Source organism: Bubalus kerabau, chromosome 15, assembly GCF_029407905.1.
Source record: "Bubalus kerabau isolate K-KA32 ecotype Philippines breed swamp buffalo chromosome 15, PCC_UOA_SB_1v2, whole genome shotgun sequence".
Taxonomy (NCBI): Eukaryota; Metazoa; Chordata; class Mammalia; order Artiodactyla; family Bovidae; genus Bubalus; species Bubalus kerabau.
The window spans coordinates 53482080-53501037 of record NC_073638.1 but is presented as its reverse complement, the minus strand read 5'-3'; the positions used below and the strand labels follow the sequence as shown (position 1 = coordinate 53501037).

The 18958-nt window shown below is 62.4% G+C and overlaps 1 protein-coding gene across 4 annotated transcripts; it reads right to left on the bottom strand.

Annotated features, from left to right (window-relative positions):
• Window positions 1-930: 930 nt before the first annotated feature.
• On the bottom strand, window positions 931-18958 carry RELT (RELT TNF receptor). 4 transcript variants are annotated; one of them, XM_055549023.1, is made up of 12 exons: window positions 18824-18943; window positions 7791-7908; window positions 7175-7287; window positions 6160-6234; window positions 5890-6056; window positions 5603-5682; window positions 4707-4964; window positions 3474-3554; window positions 3147-3228; window positions 2746-3003; window positions 2197-2395; window positions 931-2042 (listed from the first exon to the last, which is right to left on the bottom strand). In XM_055549023.1, exons 3-12 carry the CDS (start codon window positions 7217-7219, stop codon window positions 1995-1997), a joined length of 1293 nt encoding a protein of 430 aa, XP_055404998.1. In that variant the 5' UTR covers window positions 7220-7287; window positions 7791-7908; window positions 18824-18943; the 3' UTR covers window positions 931-1994. The 4 variants fall into 4 exon arrangements, with proteins under 4 accessions (XP_055404998.1, XP_055404997.1, XP_055404999.1 ...); XM_055549022.1 differs by lacking the exon at window positions 7791-7908 and having other exon boundaries at window positions 18824-18958; XM_055549024.1 differs by lacking the exons at window positions 4707-4964; window positions 7791-7908 and having other exon boundaries at window positions 3474-3578; window positions 18824-18958.

Below are 18958 nucleotides of genomic sequence, written 5' to 3'. Positions count from 1 at the left end.
ACCCAGGGCACTATCTCGTCCTCATCTCAGGGTGTCGTCCAGGCACTCAGTGAAGTGGGGCTGGTTGGCTCGGGGCAGCCAAGTCTAAGAAGCCACACCCTGGCGAGTAGGGACACCAGCAGCACCACGGTGGCCCCAGGGAACATTCCTTAGGTGCACTGGTGCCCTTGAGTCCCCTACAACACTGTTCTAGACTCTCAATCTCTAGATGATGCTGAACCTCTGATGCTCCAAAAAATTCCTCCTGATGTCCAGCCTGTATCCTTCCCTCCCCTCTTGAGAGCAGGTGATACTTTGTCTCCTGGATCCTCAGAGGTGCCCTCCCTTTCCTGCCCACCTGAGAAGCTGCAGAGAGAAGCCTGTGCTCTAGAGAGGTGAGAGGAAGGGAAAGGTTGAGTCTCCACTTGAATCTGCCCAGCCTCCCCTCAGGACAGCCAGGCCGGGCCCCACCATGGCTTATGCCCCATGTGAAGTCAGGCTTCAGGCATATGCCCAGCGTGGCCACTGCCATCTCCCAGGTGCAGCAAGCCTGAGCCTTCCCAGGGTGTCCCCTTCCACCCCCACCCCGGATTCCACCAGGCATCACTTCTTGGTTCTTCAGCCTCTCCTTGAGCCTCTTTGCCATTAGTGTTTAAATACGTCTCCTTCCTCCAAAACAAAACACCAAAAGAACCTGGAATTAACTAAAAACCCCCTCTCCCTGAAGCCTGTACCTATGGTTGGACTGCAGCTCTTCCTTACCCAAGGGCAGATAAGGCCAGATGACCTGCGAGGCCACCTCTGGCCCCACTTCATCTGGTGTCCCACCTGCCAAACAGCAGACACTGCCAGGGGAGGGATGGCATGTCCACACACACGGCCTGACACAGAACTATGCAGTGAACGGGCAACCTGGGGAGAGGCACAAGGACAAGCAGCTCCTCCTGATGCTACTTTCCCACATTTTTATTATTCAACAATGGATGGGTATGGAGACACAAGGATGGACAACAGCCAAGTTTCAATAAATAAGAGAAACGGGGACTGCCGTGGGCCCGTGCCTGCACAGCCCCACATAAATAACAAGACTGCTGAGCCAGTGTGGAGACGGAGGTGGGGCAGTCGCCCGCACTGCCCAGGCCAGGGGACAGACACCAACACTGCAGGGACACAAACCACCGAGGCCAGAGGCCCCTTCCCAGCCCCGTCGCACACACCACTTCCCTCCGAAGCGCCTGAGATCTTGGGAGTGGCTGGGGCTCTGCACCACAGTCCTGCCCAGGTCAAGTCTGTTTCTTCAGTTTCAATAAAAACAGCAGGGGCAGAGGCAGGCACATGCATTAGGCCCCTTATGTATGCAGAGCCACATTCAGGCAGCCCTGGGGGAGACTTGAAGGCGGAGGGCCTGAAGCAGCAAAAATGGGGTCAGATAAAGCTACTAGTGGGAGGGGCAGTGTGGAGTCGAGCTCTCCACCCCCACGACCCAGCCCAGAGCCTGCGAGGCGGGAAGGCCCTGTGCGCCGCGACGCTGCTACTCCCACTTCACAGCCGAAAGAACTGGGACCCAATAATGGCCAGGGGCTTGCCCTAGACGAGAGCCCAGAACTCAGCTCCCAGCCCAGGTCCTTTATAGGACCTGTCAGAAAAGGAGGGAGTGGTCCCCCCTACAGGGGCAAGGGTGGGGCCAGGGGTGCCAGGCAGAGGGCCCTTCCCCACCACAAGGCCTAGCTGCCCGGTGGAGCAGAGGTCAGGGCAGGAGGGCACAGGCTCAGGGACCTGCAGGAGGGAAATGGGTGGCAGGGACGGGAGGGGCTCTCCACCTGCTCCTGCACACAGCACCTGACGGCCGGCCTCCTGTCTCCTCACCGGGGTGGACACTCCCACCTCCAGGCCTTGGCGGTTTTGTCTGCTGGCGTTTCTGGATCCTTATGGGCCCAGCTGCAGCTCCCCCTCCTCCAGGAAGCCCTCGGAACCACCCAGGGCAGGGCTGCAGGGTCCTCAGACGGGACAGCCCCTCAGATGACCAGGTTGCTCTCACTTAGCCGGACCACATAGCGGTTCTCCTGGGAGACAGCGGTGAGGGATCAGAGCTGTTAGGGGGCTTCTGGCTCCAAGAAAGCAGCCCCTGCCCAGTGCCCTGTGGACCTCCACCCCTGCCTTGTCCGCCATGGAAGTGGCCCAGGTGCTGACAAGACCCCTTCCCACTCGGGTCCTCACCTCAGCCTTGTTCTCTGCTGGGGGCTTCGGCCACTTAGCATGGCTTCCACCACTTCCTAGAAGTGCCCGCTGCTCACTGGGGAGGCCAGGTCGTGGGGAGTTGGGGAGCTCACCCCCTGAGGGCCCGGCCTCCGTGATGGTCTTCACCTCGGAGCCCACCGAACTCACGCGCTGCTCGGGAATTCGGGCCACACGGAACCTGTGAGGAGCGGCGATGCCATCTTCCCCCGTTAGAGGGGGATCCCCAGGTGTGAGGAGCGCAGCACCCACCAGGGTCACACAGCAAGTTCTTGGATCAGAGCCTGAGCCCTCCCCATGTCTTCTCGCCCACTGCCGGGCTCCCAACTCTAGGCTGCGTGTGGCCAGGCTCTTAGGTGTTATGGGGGCCCAGGTGTTATCGGGGCAAGGACCCTGGCCACCCCCACTGCAAAGAGAGGCTCACTGAGGCCAGGAAGGGTGGGGCTGCCACCAAACCTGCTGCTCTCGGATCGACCTCCAGCCCTGCCTCCCCCACAGCCGTCAGGGGTCACCTGTGGTCTGTGCCCTCACCTGCCCACAGACAAGATGGTGATCTCGCCCTGGCGTCCAGCCTTGGCCCCGGCCTTGGGGGTCCTGGCTGGGTTGGGCAGGAGTCTGGGAGCAGGAGTGGTGGCAGCTGCGGCCTCAGGGGACAGCAGCACCTCGGGCCACTTCTTCTGGCTACAACGGGAGCAGCAGGGGCCCGAGAGCGAGGCCAGGCCCTGCACGGTGTGGAGGTGCTGGCGATGCGGGCAGACGTGCGGCATGCTGGGTGGGCCCGGCGGCAGCCTGTGGGGAACACAGGCGGGAGGGTCATGGGGCGGGGCAGGCCCAGGAGACCCCGGGATGACAGGAGGGGAAACGCACCCCAGGGCCGAGTCCCCACGAGGCAGGCCGAGTACCTGCTGTCGGGAGCCCGCCTGCCCGCTCACCTGGGCAGAGGCTGGTGGCTGGTCTGCACCAGCTGTCGGCTGTGGTACTCCTTCAGCAGCTCCTCCAGCGCCGCAGCATTCTCTGTGGGCAGCTGCTCTCAGAACCTGGCTCTGGGCAGCCAGGGAGGACCCGCCCCTGCACCGGTCCCCTGCCCACTCACCCCTCCCCAGCACCAGCCGTGTGCCTTTTCCTCCCCCGCTCACCGAGCAAGAAAGGGGGCAGCACGGCCAGCCACACGGTCAGAGGGCCAGGCTGCCCGAGGTGCGCCAGCGGGAGGGGCAGAGCAGCGCTCTGGCATGGGGATGGGGCCAGACCTCCCTCCTCACCTTTCTTCTCTGTGATCAGGCGCACCAAAACCCCAATGGTGTCCTCACTGGCATCCTCAGGCCGGCAGGCAGGGTTGGTCCCTGGAGGAGAGAGAACCACCACGACTCCAGGGAAGAAGCAGGTGGGACACACTGCTGCTCGCCGCTACGCCAGGATTTGGCAGCAGAGGGCGCCCCAGGCCCGGGAGTGTGCGCGTCTAGGGCCTCAGCTCTGGCTCTGAGCTGTTACCACCTTCACTGCTCAGCACCACCGCTCCCTGCACCTGGCAGCCCCAGGTGCTGAGCAGTTTCAGGGCCATCTGAACTCCACCATCCTGCACAGAGTGTGTGGGGTGGGGGGCCAGCCTCTCCCAGGGCCTGCCCTCTCCTCAGCCTCAGGGAGCTGTGTATGGCCTCTCTGCCCAGAACCCCCGCCAGCCCCAGCACACTCTGCCGTTCTGGGCCTGTCACGCCCTGCACACCGCCCTGTCTTCTTTGTAACTAACCAAGGGCCCAGACCTCAAGGGCACGAGAATGGGCCATACAACCAATCCTGGGCCAGCAGCAGAGCTCCTAGGACTTGCACCCAGGCAGCAGCCAGCAAGTTAAAGGGAGTCCTAGGAAAACATGTGTGGTTCCAGGCTAAGTGGCCTGCCCAAAGTTCCTGTCCTGTCCCCCTCCTGGCCTTGCAGAGACAGGGGCTGGAAAGGGGACTGGCATGGGAGGTACCATTCAATCTTGACTCGGCCAAGGAGGGGTAAGGGAAAAAAAGAAAAGGGCTCTAAGGCCCTAGGGGAGGGGCAGGAGGAACATGTCTTTCCCTCTGGTTCCAGGGCTTGTAACTCCAACCACAGCCTGGAGCTGAAACCGGAGCCTCTCATGGTGCCTGTCCAGGTCAGCTGCCCTGCCAGCCCTTCAGGCCAGAGGCCAGAGGTCACCCTGAGTACCCAGGAGGCAGTCTAACCTTTAACTACACACACAGCAGCAGCCCCAAAGGGGTCCAGACTCCTCCAGCTGGGAGGGAATCCCGCTGCAGCCCCTTGACCTCCTCTCTGCCTGTTCTGCCCCAGTTGCCACCTTGGGCCATCTCAGCCTTCCTTCCACTTTATCAGTTTGCCCATGTGCCACACCTCCAGGAAAGTCTCCTGATCACCCTTCCAGGCCAAGTAGATTGCCTCAGGTGACCCCAAGCTGAGCTAGGCTGGGCCAACCCGGGCCCTCTGGCCTCCCACTCGACCCCCGGCTGGGCCTCACCGCTGCCTCCGCCTCCGGGGCCAGGCCCGACCTCCTTCTGGGCCGTGCAGTGGTAGCCTTTCCGCTTGAGCAGGTTGCACACCAGGATGCCCAGCAGCCCCATGAGACAGAAGATGGGCACGATGGCGATCACTGCGTACTGGGCAGCCGTCTCCTCGGGGCTGCCCGCCCGCGTGCTGTTCCCAGGCTGCCGCATCTCCCCTGCACCGCCGGCCCCTGCGGCCCCCTCCACGCCACGTCGGGCCCGTCGCCCCCGTTCTGAGCACCATGGAGGACGGAGGCAGGACAGGCAGAGAGGCAGACACTCAGCGAGGCCCAGGGCTGAGTCACGGGGCAGGGGTGGGGTTTGTGGTACTGACAGGCCCACAGCCACCCACTGTCCACCACGCTGGGGAAGCCAAGGCCAGCTCAGCCCCCTCCTTTTTGGCCACTTGACCATCAGGATGGCCAGACCCTGAGCCCCCCATCTAGGCCAGAGGGGTAAGCAAAACGCAATGGTGCACACGTGCCTGGGCACAGGGACACTAGACCCTGCCTCTCCACAAGCCTGGCCCATCAGTTGGTTTCCTCAGAAAGTGACCAACTCCACGGGTGAGAGGAGGTGCCCGTGTGTGAGGGGTATGCTCACACTCGTCCATGTGGGTCGTTTTGAGGGGGAGAAGGAAGGACAGGAGACGGGTTGGGACGTGAGCCCCTAGCTGTGACAGTCTCTGTCCCTCGGAGATGGAGAGAGAAGAGACAGCCAGCGGACCAAGTGACCACGTCCTGCTGGATACCCTGGGCTAGGGGAGTGAGGATCCCACTGCCCCAGATGGACACAGAAGGGCCCTCGGGCTCAAGCTCGCCAGACCCCTTCCCACACATCGCCACCAGTCCTAGCCCCCGTCTGCACTCACCGAAACAGCTGCGGCCACCCAGAGGGGTCCGGGAGCATGGCCGGCAGGGAACACCGGGGCCCTCTGCAGGGGAAAACCACCTGCAGGAGGGAAGATGTTACTGAAGCCCAAAGGCCGTCCTTAGAGAGGCTGGACCTTCCCCACGGGCACCCTCACCAGTCCCGACCCACCCCATTTCACAGATGGGAAGTCTGAGGCCCACTCAAGGGGTAAGTGAGGCTGGGACCCCAGGATCTCAAGTCCTGGCCACCTGGTCATGAACCCCCTCGCTCCACCCCATGGCTCACCCAGGCTGGCAGTCTCCACATAGTGCGTCTTGTGTTGCTGTGCCCACCTGGGCCTCTAGCCTCCCTCGAGGGCTGCAGTGTGAGTGCGGCTGGCAAGGGTGAGAGCCCCAGGAAGCCGAGAAGGTGCCTGGGGGGCAGGACCTACATAATGTGCCCTGCCCTGGTTCCTGCAGGAGGGAAAGAGTGAGAACAGAGCCAGAAGCCAGGCCTGGGCTCCCTACCCCAGCCCTCAGTCTTCCCAGGAGAGGCCGACGTGCAGGGCGAGCTCACCAGGTTGGGCTCCTGCCCAGGTGGGCACTGCTGAGGGGCTGTCGGTGTGGTAGTGGCCAGAGGCCAGGGCAGCAGCTGGAAGGACACAGGGAAGGACACACTCAGGGGGCAGAAAGCACTGGGGCATGGCAGCGTTGGGCCCTCCGACCCGCCGCCCGCCGCCCCAGGCACAGGGGCCTCCGGTTCCTAGGCCGCCCCCAGGCTTCGGGGACACCCTTGAGCCGCAATCCCTTGTGCACAAGTCCAACCTGCCTGCCTCAGCCCTGCTGCATTGCCACTGCCCAGGCAAGGAGGGAACACATCTGCTTCTGGAAAGTGCCAGAAAGCCCCCGACAGGGCCAGGACAGGCTCTCGAACCCTTGGGTCTTTGAGCCACACCCTTGGAGCTAACCTGGACAATAAAGAGGACATTCTTCCAAATTCCTCTCTCAAGTTCCGCCCCACTTCCTGCTTGCTGCCTTGGCCCCCACATCACGGCTGAAAACATCATTAACCAGCCTCATTTCATCATCCCTCGGGCCGAGTCTACAGGTGGTGTTTCTGGCCCTTGGCCAAGGCTCTGGGACCATATCCTCTTCTGTGACCTCCCTGCCATGCAAGGCCGGCCCATTCACAGCCTGGCACCCACAGAGGGCATGACAGGTCCCAAGGGAAGGATCTTCTCAATTTGCATCCCACCCATTCCTCTTGGAGCGCCCTCTTTTCCCATTCCAGGTGTGAACTATCTGCCCTGAATCCCCCTCCTCCAGTCCTCTGATGGGGCCCCAGCTTGGGACAGGTGCAGGGTCGAGCCAGCTACCCTGATGGGCAGAGGGAATGTCACATGGGGGGTGCGAGGAACCTCCTCAGGCTCCAGACCTGGTTCCAGCTTGTGCCAAGCACTGGGAGGCCAGGGGCACCAGGAGAGGCGCAGGCCAGGCTGTCTCTGCTCTTCAAAGGAAGGGCTGCATAACCCACCTCGGCACGAGGCTCCTGAGGGCTCAGGTCACACCTCCCCCGTCCCATCCCCACTTACCACGAGCAGACAGGACAGGGGCCAGGGCGGCGGGCTCAGCTTCATCCTCAGGCCCCAGCAGGTGGAGACGGAAGAGGCGGCCGCTGTGTTCCCACGTGTGTTCCCGGACGGGGCTGGACAGGAGGGAAGGTGGGGAGATGGTGTGGGCAGGCAGAAGGCTGAGGCAGCCTCGCAGGGCAGCACGGGCTTGGGGGGCTTCCGGCCTCGTCCACGAACAGCCAGCTGCCCCAGGCCAAGCAGGGAAGCGTGGGAAGAAGGGACCGACAGCTTGGGGTGGGGGTGGGAGGAACGAGGGGCCTCTCCGTTCACATCCCCAGCTCTCAGGGCTCCCGCCTCTCAGAACTCTGGGGGCCACAGGCAAGCCCACCTCTCTGCTTGCCTGCCTTCACTCTTGCTGTTTCTGCTCCAAGGAAGGCCTGCTCCGCCACACTTCAAAGCCCAACATTAAGGCCTCTCGTGCCAGAGGCCCTTCTAGATGTCCTTTCCCCCAAACCGCCTGCGTGTGGCCTCCCCCAGCCCGACCCCACCACAGCCCCGGTCCTCCCGCAGGCCCACCGTCCACCCTTGGCCGGCTTCTCCAGAGCGCCGGGCCTGCCCCTCAGAGCCCTGGGCAGACCTGCAGGGACGGGGGACAGGGTGGTCGCGGCAGCCCGCACTCAAGCCTTCCGTCTTCTCCCAGGCGCTTCCTGTGTACTCCGCCCCTTGTCCTCAGGGAGTTCACACCCCAGGAAGACCTACGACCAACAGATTAACCGTGCCGGGCAGAGGGAAGGGCCAAGACACCAAGCGTGGCACATGAGGGCACGGAGTGTGGTGGGCACTGGCCACGCCGGGGGAAAAGTCTCCAGCTGGCAGACAAGGCTGAAGAGCAGGGAGGAGGATTTGGCTTAGACGACAAAAGGGACAAGCGGCAGAGCCAGGGAGTCCCGTGACGCCCCCCCAGGAGGCCACGCTCCAGGCTCGGGAGGGAGGGAGAGCGTCTCGGGCAGCTGGTGACCACCGCGGGGCAGCCTCGGGCAGCCAAGCCCAGCACCTGGAGGGGCCCTGCCTGGAGCCTCGGAGTCCGACGGGCAGCCTGGCTGAAGAAGCACTGCCCGCGGTAAAGCCCAGGCCACAGGAGGGCCCCTCGGCCTACAAGCAGCCAGGACTTCCCACTCGAAGGGGGAGGCAGAGGAAACTGACCTGGCCGTGCTGTGGGCCTGGCCTGGCACGGACCTCGTGGGACCAGGGGTTTGAGTTACACCAACCTTGGGACTCTCCAGGTCACTGGCGGGGGCTCTCGGCCCAAGGCCAGCTCAAGGGAAAACCCAGGACAGAAGGTTCGGCCACGGAGCACAGTGAACGCCGCAGCCTGGCCGTCAGCACCTGACGGGGGGCATCCTCTGACCCAGCCTCCACTGGCGCCTCCTCCAGCGCGGTGACACGTGCCCCTCCCCTTCCCAGGCCCCGCTCCCACTCAGCCCATCTCTCCATGGTTCCCTCCTTTGTTCGTCACGGAGCTCACCCACAGGCGACCCTGAGTCCCAAGGCCTCAATGCCAGCCCCGCAGCCCCGTCCAACCCCAGCGCCCCTCTGTATCCCCAGGGTAGGCCCAGAGGGCTGGGAGAGGTATGGAAAGTCAGAGGCTGGTTGGCCACAGAGGAAAGGTCCCCCCAGCCTGGCCCGAGTCCCACCCCGTGACTGGCACCTGCTGGGTGACCTGTGTCTGCAGGCAGGGGCTGTGAAGCTGCTGACCTCCAGATGGATGGGGAGCTCTGATCTCGAGACTTCCAGGAGGAAAGTGGGGTCCAAGGGCCCAGACTCAAAGGCAGCGAGGGCCCCCTCTGGCACATTCACAGACACTCGCGCCTGACGCCTTCTAATTATGAGCCTTCTAATTACCCCAAACCAGCACTTACTCCAGTCTGACCGCCCCGAGTCTCTGCTTACTAGCAGCTCCCCGGGACCCCACACTCAGCCTGAGCCCCCGGCGGACCTGTCCAGTCAGGCAGCTGCTGGCCGCCACCCAGAACCCCCTGCACACGCGGACACCTGCTGCTCTGACTCCCCTCTGAGCTTTCTCCCCACCAGGCCTCCAGCACCTATGCTGGGAGCCCTGGAACGCCTTCTGAAGAGCAAGTTCCCATCAAGCCCTTGGCTGGGTGGGCGGAGGGGGGGCGGTGGGTGAAGCCTCCACCCCCCCACCCTGCCTTCCAGCAGGCAGGGCAATCAGGGACCTTCCAAAGCCCAGCACCTCAGGGCACCTCCCGAGGGCTTCCTGGGGGGAGGGCTGTCAGAGATGGGCAGACTGAGGCCCTGAAAGGGGTGGCAGCTGGTACGGTGGTCCTCTCTGGCCCCAGGGTTCCTGGCAGAGGAGAACCACCCCCAGGGCCCCAGGGGCACAAAGGGAAGTTAGCTTAGAGGCCACTCCTCCCAGAAGCCAGCCTGGCGCCTGTTCCCCACAGTCCCCAGCTCCCTGCAAGACCTGAGCCCCTGCTTCACCTCGATGGGTCTCAGTCTCCTCATCTGGAAGTGGGAGCTGCTCGTCCCCAGAGCAGGGCTGCCCTGAGGTTTAGATGAGGTAACCTGACGTGGGTCCTGTGACTCCCTCCCTCTTTGCCTCTGCGCCTCCCGCCAGGGTTTGTAATTATTTGTTTGCTCACTTGTTTACTGTCTGCCCCCCACAGACAGCAGCAAGGGCAGGGGCGTCTGTCTCGTTCACCACAAAACCCCCTCCCCGGCCAGCATCTAGAGCCGGAGGCCTCCATGAAACATGGCGATATTGGGGGGTGAGGGGAGAGGGTTCTCACACACGGCCCGTCCCCACCCTCCTAAAAAGGCCCAAACAATTAGGACCAGAAATTCCCTGGAAGCAAGCCAAGGAGGAAAGCTGCGACCAGGGCCCCTCGCAGGAGGTGCCAGAGCCCCAGAGCAGCGTAGCCCTGCAGGCCTCGGAGAAAGAGGAAGCTGTGTCCCCACCCAGCCTCCTCAGGCCCCAGCAGCTTCCCCTTTCCCAGAATTGAAGCTCATGGGGTCACCGGCCGGCAGGCGCCGCCTCCCCGCCTCCACGGAGGCTCCTCTCACAGTCCCCCGCACCCCCACCCCGCCCCACAGTGGCCTCTGGTGCGGCAGACCTGCAGCTTAGGTGTCTCAACACCGAGGGCTGGGCCTGTGCCTCCCCACAGCGCCAGCCGCTCTGAGCTACCTTCTGTCCCCACACCTGCCTCTCTCCCTGGCACTGGGACCTGCTGCTTCCTCTGCCCAGAACCCTCTCCCATCACCCGACACCCGCCCTTCAGAGCTTCGCTGGAAGCCGCATCCCCCTGGAAGGCCCCAACCACCACCGACCTGTGCCTGGGTTTGTCGCACTGGGTGTGACCATCCTGTTTACCCAGCCCCTTCCCCACTGCCGTGCTGCCCCCCACCCCCATGCCCGGCACCCAGCACCCGAAGAGGCATGTGCCAAACCAGGGGATCAGAAGAGGTGCTCAGGAGCGGGGCCAGCTTCTCCCATGGTCAAGAGGGCCAGAGCGCAGGCCGACGGCTACGGGGCCCAGGGGGTGGGGCTGGGGTGGGGGGCACTGAACCCAGATTTGAACCCCTTGCCTAACTCGGGGAGAACCAGCCTTCCTGCTCTGCTCTTTACTGGCTGTGCGGCTGTGGACCCCACCCAGCTCCCCATCTCTCAGAGGGCTGCTGTGAGGACAAGAGAGAATTCACGTTAAACACTCGGCACAGGGCTTCCCAGGGGCACCAGCAGTTAAGAGTCTGCGCACCAACAGACTCGTGCAGGGGACACGGGTTCCATCCTGGTCCGGGAAGACGCCACATGCCTCGAAGCAGCCAAGCCCGTGTGCTGGGGCTTGAGAGCCAGCTATCCGCAACTACTGAGCCCAGCACCACAGCTACCGAAGCCCGTGCTCCACAGTGGGACAGGTAACAAGCCATCGCAACAAGTCCGCGCCCACAGCGAAGAGCAGCCCCCGCTCGCCACAACTAGAGAAAGCCCGCGTGCAGCAAGACGACCCAGCATAGCCAAAAACTAATAAATCAACCAATCCTCTTAAAAAAAAATACTCAGCACAGAGCCTGACATAGAACAAGCTCTCAGTAAGCATTCACCATGCCTCCGTTTCCAGTGTACACTGTGGAGGGGGCTATGGCACACACCTGATGTGCGAGGTACAAATGAGATTCTCTTACACTCATGTACAATGCTTGGCACGGAGCCTGGTACACAGGAGGTGCTCCATTAGACACACTGACTATCTGGGGGGGTGGGGAGTGCAGGAAGGGAGAGGAAAGGTTGGTGGGCAGAGCCCAGGTCACATTAAGTCTAGGCAGGAGCTGAGAAGCCTTTGTTTCCACCCCCCACCCCCGCCCTTGGGGCCTACGGGAGCCTTGAAGGGTGAGCAGGGGAGCGAAAGGCATGGAACAACTCAAGTCTTGGAGGGCTTGCTGGGCTGCTGGCCAAGTGAGGCAGGGCTGGAGAGATGGAGGTGGGAGGCAGGTTCCCACCTGGAGCAGGGGGTGGGAGACAGGTATTTGTTTCCTCGACAGTGGCTTTATGGCCTGTGACCTCCTGCAGCCTCCAGAGGCTAGAGCTGCCTGGAAACACAGCTGGGCACAGGCCTCTCTCGGCAACGGCTGCGCCCAAGCAGGAAGACAAAGGCTTCCCATCGATAGAGAAATCCAGGTTAGCAAGGAACCCAGTGGTTCCCTGGCAACTGGGGCTGAAGTAGGGCAGTGCCCACAGCTAGGCGCTGTCTCCTTTTCATCCTCCGCCCTCATAGGGAAGGGGACAGACCCTCATTCCCTCGGGCCAGGCCCTCATCCGGGGTTGCCTCCACTCCTCACAGGAGAGGTGAGCACGCCTCTTTCATCCCTAAGGAATCTGAGGCTGCAGGAAGTCACCAGCGTGGGTCACCCCACCCAGCCAGGGAGTAGTAAAGCAGAGATGGAGGCCAGGTTCCCACACCTCTCTGGCCCAGGGCCCAGTATAAGACAGATGTTCTGAGGGTTTGCCAACCTAGTGGCAGAGGCTAGGGAGCTGGCAGCACACAGGGGCGGTTCAACTGAAAGCCCATCTCGAAGCACCCGGGAGGGCCCCCGGCAAGGAGCTGCGGCCCCAGTGGGGGCCTCTCAGCTTTCCTGCAGAGACTCGCCTACTGCCCTCGTCTGCACCAGCTCTAGTAGGAAAAGGCGCTGGGACCTGTGGGAAGCAGGAAGCCCAGGAAAGCCTGGGGATTCCCGGGGGGCGAGGAAGAGCCCAGGGAGGAGCCAGCTCCTCAGGACTGATGAAGGGGCCACTCAGTGAGAAGGGTGCCCCCATGTCCACCCCCACCCCAGCCTCAGGCAGCCAAGCCTCTCCCAGGTCACAACCCTTGGGTGAGGACACCAGACCATGCAGACCCCCCAATCCTGCCCCAGTGCCCACCAGGCAGCAGCTGCGCCCTGGCCCGCCCCTGGGAGGCTCAGGGGCATGGGGTGGGGAGGTAGGGTGGGGGCGGGGGTGGCTAATTGGCCCTTGAGGATAAGAAAAGGGCTGAGACAGCCAGACAGGGCCCACCCGCCCCTCCCAGTCTGAGTGCAGAAGCAATCCCTGCCCCCTCCCTGGGCTGAGCCTGGGGCCCAAATGAGACAGTCCTCCTGAAGCAGAGCTGGGGCTCCCCTGCCTGCTACTAAGAACCTACTGCATGCCCATTCCCTTACCAGGAAGACCCTGATGCTGGGAAAGATTGAAGACAGGAGGAGAAGGGGACGACAGAGGATGAGATGGCTGGATGGCATCACCGACTCAATGGTCATGAGTTTGCGTACACTCCGAGAGTTGGTGATGGACAGGGAGGCCTGGCGTGCTGCAATTCATGGGGTAGCAAAGAGTCGGACACAACTGAGCAACTGAGCTGACTGACTTGCCCATTCCCTTACCAGGCCTCCAAGACAGGGTTCCAGGCTTCACAAATGAGGAAGCTGCAGGGCAGAGAGGCTGGAAGCGCCCCATCACCACCTGGTCTCCAAGGAGACAGGTCTCCCTGTGAGCAGTGGGGACAGGCGGTGGGCAGCCCCTGCTCTGGCCGCCCCAGACCTGGCAGTCCCCTGCGCCCACGCACCCTGCTCCAGCCCAGCCCCACGCCCACCAGCTCTCGCGCATCTGTACCAATCACTACTGTCCCAGGACGGCCTGCAGGCCCTGCCCTGTCACCCTGACCAGGCTGACTCGGGCAAGGCTTCGAGAACCAAGGGGAGACCACAGGCCCAACCGGCCCTGTCCTCCAGCTCCTCCAGACTCAAGGGGCTGGAGGAAAGAGCCTCCCTGCCCCGAGCAATCCCAGTCAGGCCCCAACCAACAGAGCCTGAGGATGGAGATCACGGGAGGCTGGGCCCAGAGCAGTCACACCTGGGTTCAAGCTCTAGCTCATCGCTTAGGAGCTCTGTGACTTTGGGCAATTACCCTTCCTGAGCTCCAGGGTCCTCCCCTGCAGATAGGGGTTCTGGTCCCTGTCTCCAGGGATGCTGAGGAGATAAATGGAGCCACTGTGGGTAGTACTGGCCAGGGCCTGGGCTGACCAGACCTCTCCTGAGTACCAGTTCTCAACAGCCCACACGAGCCAGAGGAGGAGACAAGCTCAGAACACAGCGACATCCAACCGAGGTCACCCAGTGACTCGGGAGCAGGCCTGGGGGCTTGGGGAACCCGACATCAGTCCCAACAGCAAGGGTGACGAGTCTTGGACTCCCCAGGTGGACCCTGGGTGCCCATTTCCCAGCCATTACACAGGCCGGTGTCCACCCGCTCCCACACCTGCTGAAGTCACAGAAGGAGAGGGGGCTGAGTAGTCACGACCCAGCCCTACATCCCCAAGCCTGCTTCCTCTGTAATTTGGGACAACTGTGCCTGTCCAGCTGACCGCTTGGCATGGCTGGAGGATCCACGGTTCATCAGGGAACAGTGACTCTTCTTACGATCAGGCCTCACTCCAGGTGCCACCTCCTGCAGGAAGCTTTCCCAGCCTCCCCATGCCTCTCCTGGCCCCCTCAGCCATCATTGGTCATGTCTCCATCAGGGAGAAAGGCAGCGGGTGCTCCAGGAGGTGGGGCACGGCTCCATCCCTGTGCTCATCACTCCTTCTCACTGTGAGGGTGAGGTCTAAGTCAGGTCTCTCCTTCTGGAAGCCCTCCTTCCTTCTGTCTCTACCCACACACTCAGACTCTGATTCTACAGCCTGCAGAAAACCCTTCCATCTCTCTCCTGTGCCAAGCAACCAGGGTACACGTTCACGGCCACATGGGCAGCTTATTCACAGAGCCCTCATCTTTTCAAGGGAGGCCTGGGAAAGAGCTCTGGTCTTCCAGCAAGCAGACCTGGGTTAGGATCTCAGTGACACTGGAATCCTGCCCGTCGCTTCCCTGGCCCGGACCCTCTTTTCCAGGCCAGTACCTGGAGGGGGCGTTGATGGGCCTCAGGGTCCTGCCCAGGACTGAACATACAGCTGCAACGCAGCACTGACTCCACCGTCCTCCCTGCCACCCCATCCCCAGCTGGGCGCTAAGCTCTGCCAGGGATCACATTCCAGCACCCCCAATCCTGAGTGGGGGGCCCCGCTGCTGTCCTCCGGCAAGATTTCTCTCCCTCTGGCCCACCCTCACGGCCTACCTGGTAGACGGGCTGCCCCACAGGAGGGAGTGGGCCTTGCCCAGCCAGGCCAGGGGCTGGGGAGCAGCACCGCCACTCCCTGCTCCCCTTACAGGTGCCTGGTCCTTCTTTGAAAACCGACGCCAGAGTTGTCCGACAACCCTCAGCTTGGTCTGGCAGAGATGGGGCTGGGGGTTGGGCGGGACCTGGAGTGCCAGACTCGAGCACCAGCCGCTGTGTGACTCAAACTCAGACTGGAGCCCTCTGCCCTCAGAGTCTGGGCTCCCAGAGCAGCCTGGGGAGCAAGGGAACGTGTTGTCAGTGCCGCTGTCAGGAGCCCTGCACCCAGGGCCTGGCACACAGCAGGGCCTCAGCGGGGAGCCTCCTCTGCTGGCCCGGGATGAGACCCTTGCCTGAGGAGCCCACAGCAAGCACCAGACTTGCCCCTACACACAGGGGTGACCTTGAGGATTCACCCCCAACCCCAGCACACACCGGGGAGCACTGAAAACCCTGGGGACAAACCTCCCTGTGCATCTTGGCACACAGTAGGCCCTCGGCCTACAGTGGCTGCCATCCCTTCCTGCCTGGCCAACACAGATACGACCACGGGAGAAGAGAGGATAAGGGCCAGGCTGGCCCCACCCTCTGGGCGTGCGGTGCCCGTGAGGCTCCACCCCTGGACCTATTCCTAGAAGCGAGAAGCGGGGCAGGTAGCACGGGGACCACACAACGAAGAAGGACTAACACTGGGCTGGGAGGGTTCCTGGGAGAGGGGCTGGGGGTGGGGCTGCACCCTGAATGATCAGGAGGGTTCTAGAAAGGGGAGCCAGCAGAAGGAAAGGCAGAGCACAACCACAGCATCTGGTGGAGAGAGATAAGGCTGAAGATATAAAGTTCAAAAAGGTCCTGGAAAGAAAACCTCAATGACAGGGTGATGAGTCTGGACTGTACTTTGTTGGCAAAAAGTACAGGTTGCCTTAGGGAGGCCACTCTGGCACTGGGCAGGGGTGGGGACTGGAAATGGAGGCAGAGAGACCAGAGCTGGAACACAAAAGGTGCCCTGGTTTTGTGAAGGCATGTCTTGGGCCTGCTCCCAGTCCTGGGCCATGTCCAGCCTGCTGGGGAACATGTGGCAGGATAGAAGGTAGGTCCCCTGCCTGAAGGGTGAGAGCCAGAGCATCAGGGTGGTGGGGGCCTTGGGTAAGTTCCAGCAGTTCTCAGAACCTCCGTCTCTCCCACTTGTAAAATGAGGCTGATCCTGTGAGCAGTGGCTGGGGACGGAAAGCTTCCCCTCTTTGGCCAGAAACAGGCACCTCCCTCCAGCAACTGTTGCACCAATCCCAACTGGGGCCCCACTGGAAACCCAGCCTGGCCCCACCATCCCTGTCATTCAGGGAACCCAAGTTCCCAGAAAAGCCTGGCTTGGGCAGGGCACAGGGTGGGGTTAACTCTTGGTTAACCCTTCCCCTCGCCCTCCTCTTCCTAGGCCCTGAGCTATTTCCACCTCTTTGCTGGGGATGGAAATAACCCAGGCTCAGTCCCAAGAGACCAAGACAGCTATTCTGATCAGCCCCAAGAAGCACAACTCCAGTCGTTCCAGAGAGGACAGAGGGACACCCGGATCCCCAGCTCCAGCTCTCAGCCACACAGCAGCAGGGGTCTCTGGGCTGAGGCCTGGAGAGTGTAGGCACAAGCTCAAGGTCACTCTCGGCCTGTCCCCCAATTCCTGCAGCATGTGGCTGGTTTTGGAACAACTCTGGATGGGGCATAGGTCCTCACAGGTATGGTGAAGGTCAAGTGGGATTCCCATTCTCCTGCCACTCTTGGAGCCTGAGCTATGCTGCTGACGCCCAGCACTCCTCAGAGCTCTACCAACACTCCTCAAGAGCTCTACAGACTCTCCCCAAACCAGTTACGGGCTCTAGAAGGCAGGAGACAGGCCTTTCTGGTGACCTCTGGCTAGGGGCTGAGAGCCAGGGGGAGGGAAGAGGAGAAGGAGCAGAAAGGCCACATAATCTACCCACCCATAATGTTTTAGACATGTATGCAAATACACACCATACTCAGAACTAGCAATGGCATTTACCCTGCCAAGGCCACGTTGCCAGCCCAGGTTGAGAGAAGGAAGCGCAGATGCGCCATGAGCAGCTTATTGTGAAGGGAAGTGGCCCTCACTAAGCATCTCACAGGGCTTCAGGAGTAGGAGGCCTGAATTCCAGTCCTGGCACTGACCTGACTCTGCGTGACCTTGGGGAAGTCACTTTGCTTCTCTGAGGTTGTTTCCTTCCCTGGAAGTCACTGCACCTCAGAACCACTGTGAGGATTCACCGAGAGCACACCATAAACTGCTCAGCATGGCGCCTGGAACCCTCGCCCCCACTCAGAACACAGTCAACGTTTTCAAAGGGTGACAGCAGATGAGAGAACTTCCAGATCCCTCGCCAGGCACCCCTTTACCTCCCCTAATTTCCATTCTACTTTGTTGGGACCTAAAAGATCCTCTTGTGGAGGAGGCGGCCTCAGGAGGGTCTAGTCCAGATGGTGAAGAGGCCCTGTTCCAGCTCTCCAAATCAGAGGCCACTCCCGGGGAACCTGCCTCCTCTCCCCCCATGAAGGGGACTGAAGAAGGGAGACAGGACCAGAGAAGTCCATGTCTGTGCTTCAGAAGTTTCAGCTTTGCTCGAGGAGGTGTGCTTCCAATCCTGTCACCAGCACCTGGGTGCAACCCCTGAGCCACTCTGTCCCTAGCAGACTGCCTGCCCCCCATCCCCCACTGCAGTCTTTGCGCCTGAGGGAGGTAGGGGAGAACAGAGACAGTTGACCCAAAAACAATAGACGATCCCAAAGTGATGATTCACAGTCTGTTCACAGCCCAGCACCTCAGTGTGCAGACAGGGAGACTGAGGCCCGGTGAGGGTGGGATCTGAGAGCAAGACTATGCCTGGGCCCAGTGAGAATACAGGTTACCCGGGGGCAGAGCTTTGCCAGGCCTCCCAGACTTCGTGTGTGTGTGTGTGTGTGTGTGTGTGAGAGAGAGAGAGAGAGACAGAAAAGGGTGGAGCCTGAGGCTACCTCAGGGGCCCTCTGCTGCTGCCAGACTTGGCACCCCAGGAGATGCCACTCAGCCTTGGCCCCTCTCCTTCTGCCAGGGCAAGTCACTCAGGACACAACACCCTCGCTAAACTGAGCTCCTGAGGGGGTGCCCTCTTCTGGAGAGACTCTTGTCCCCTCCCTTGAGCCCCCTTCCCTCCAGCCCCCCATCTGCTACAGCAGGTGTTTGAGGTCCCTCCTTTCCACCTCGTACTCATCTCCCTGAGGTGCAGGCGCGCACACGGCACAACTTGACCCACAGCACACTAGGCTTTGGGGGCTGGTTCTCACAATCACCTGGGGCCCCTCTCCCTCTATTCCACGCTCACTCACGTTAACGATGGCCCTGGCCCTGCCCTGGTCACGCCCCAGGCCACACACAAACACACTCAGTGACCCCAGTGACCCGGGGTGTCTCACACACAATCACACGCACACACTCTGCCTGTCACAGACACACAGAGCCCCTCTGTGTCTCCCGCTCGGCCCGGCGTCACCGCCCAGTGTCCCGGCCACACGTTCGCCCCGGCTGGGCCGCCTCACGCGCCGTGTCGCCCACAGTCACGGGCTGACACCGCTCAGAACCCCCTCCGGCCGCTCCGCGCTGCAGCCGCACTGAGGTGCCGCCGTCCAAGTTTCCCGGGCCGGGGGCGTTTCCGCGGCCCGCTGGCTCCTCAAACTGCAAGTCCCGCCGCCGCTTCCCCACAGCGCAAGCCGGGCCTGGAGCCGCGGCGGAAGGACGTACAGGCCCCCGGGCAGGGGGGCTCAGAGACGAAAGGACGCGAGGGCGGGGGGGCGCGGGGCCCGGGCTGCGGCATCCGCCGCGCCGGCGAACTTCCTCAGAGACGCGGGGAAGCAGGGGGCGCCGCTCGGCTCCGCATCTCCCTGGCGCCTGCCGCGGGGAACGGACTCCGGACTGGGGCTCCGCGCGACCTGCTTACCTGGTCGCCCCCTCCAGCAGCCCGGCTCCTGGGTCGACGCGGTGCCCGGGCCCGTGTCGGTGAGCGCCCGGGCGGCCGCGCAAGCTGCGCGCCTTTTGAATGAATCGCCGCCCCGGCCTGGAAGACGCACGGCCC

Excerpts from the sequence above, each read along its gene's own strand:
- RELT (XM_055549022.1), bottom strand. The coding sequence starts at position 7,219 with ATGAAGCTGAGCCCGCCGCCCTGGCCCCTGTCCTGTCTGCTCGTG. Across the intron at positions 5,683-5,889 it reads TGTGGAGACTGCCAGCCTGG|GTGGTTTTCCCCTGCAGAGG; the intron begins GTGAGCCATGGG and ends TCCCTCCTGCAG. Across the intron at positions 3,004-3,146 it reads AGCCACCAGCCTCTGCCCAG|GCTGCCGCCGGGCCCACCCA; the intron begins GTGAGCGGGCAG and ends TGTTCCCCACAG.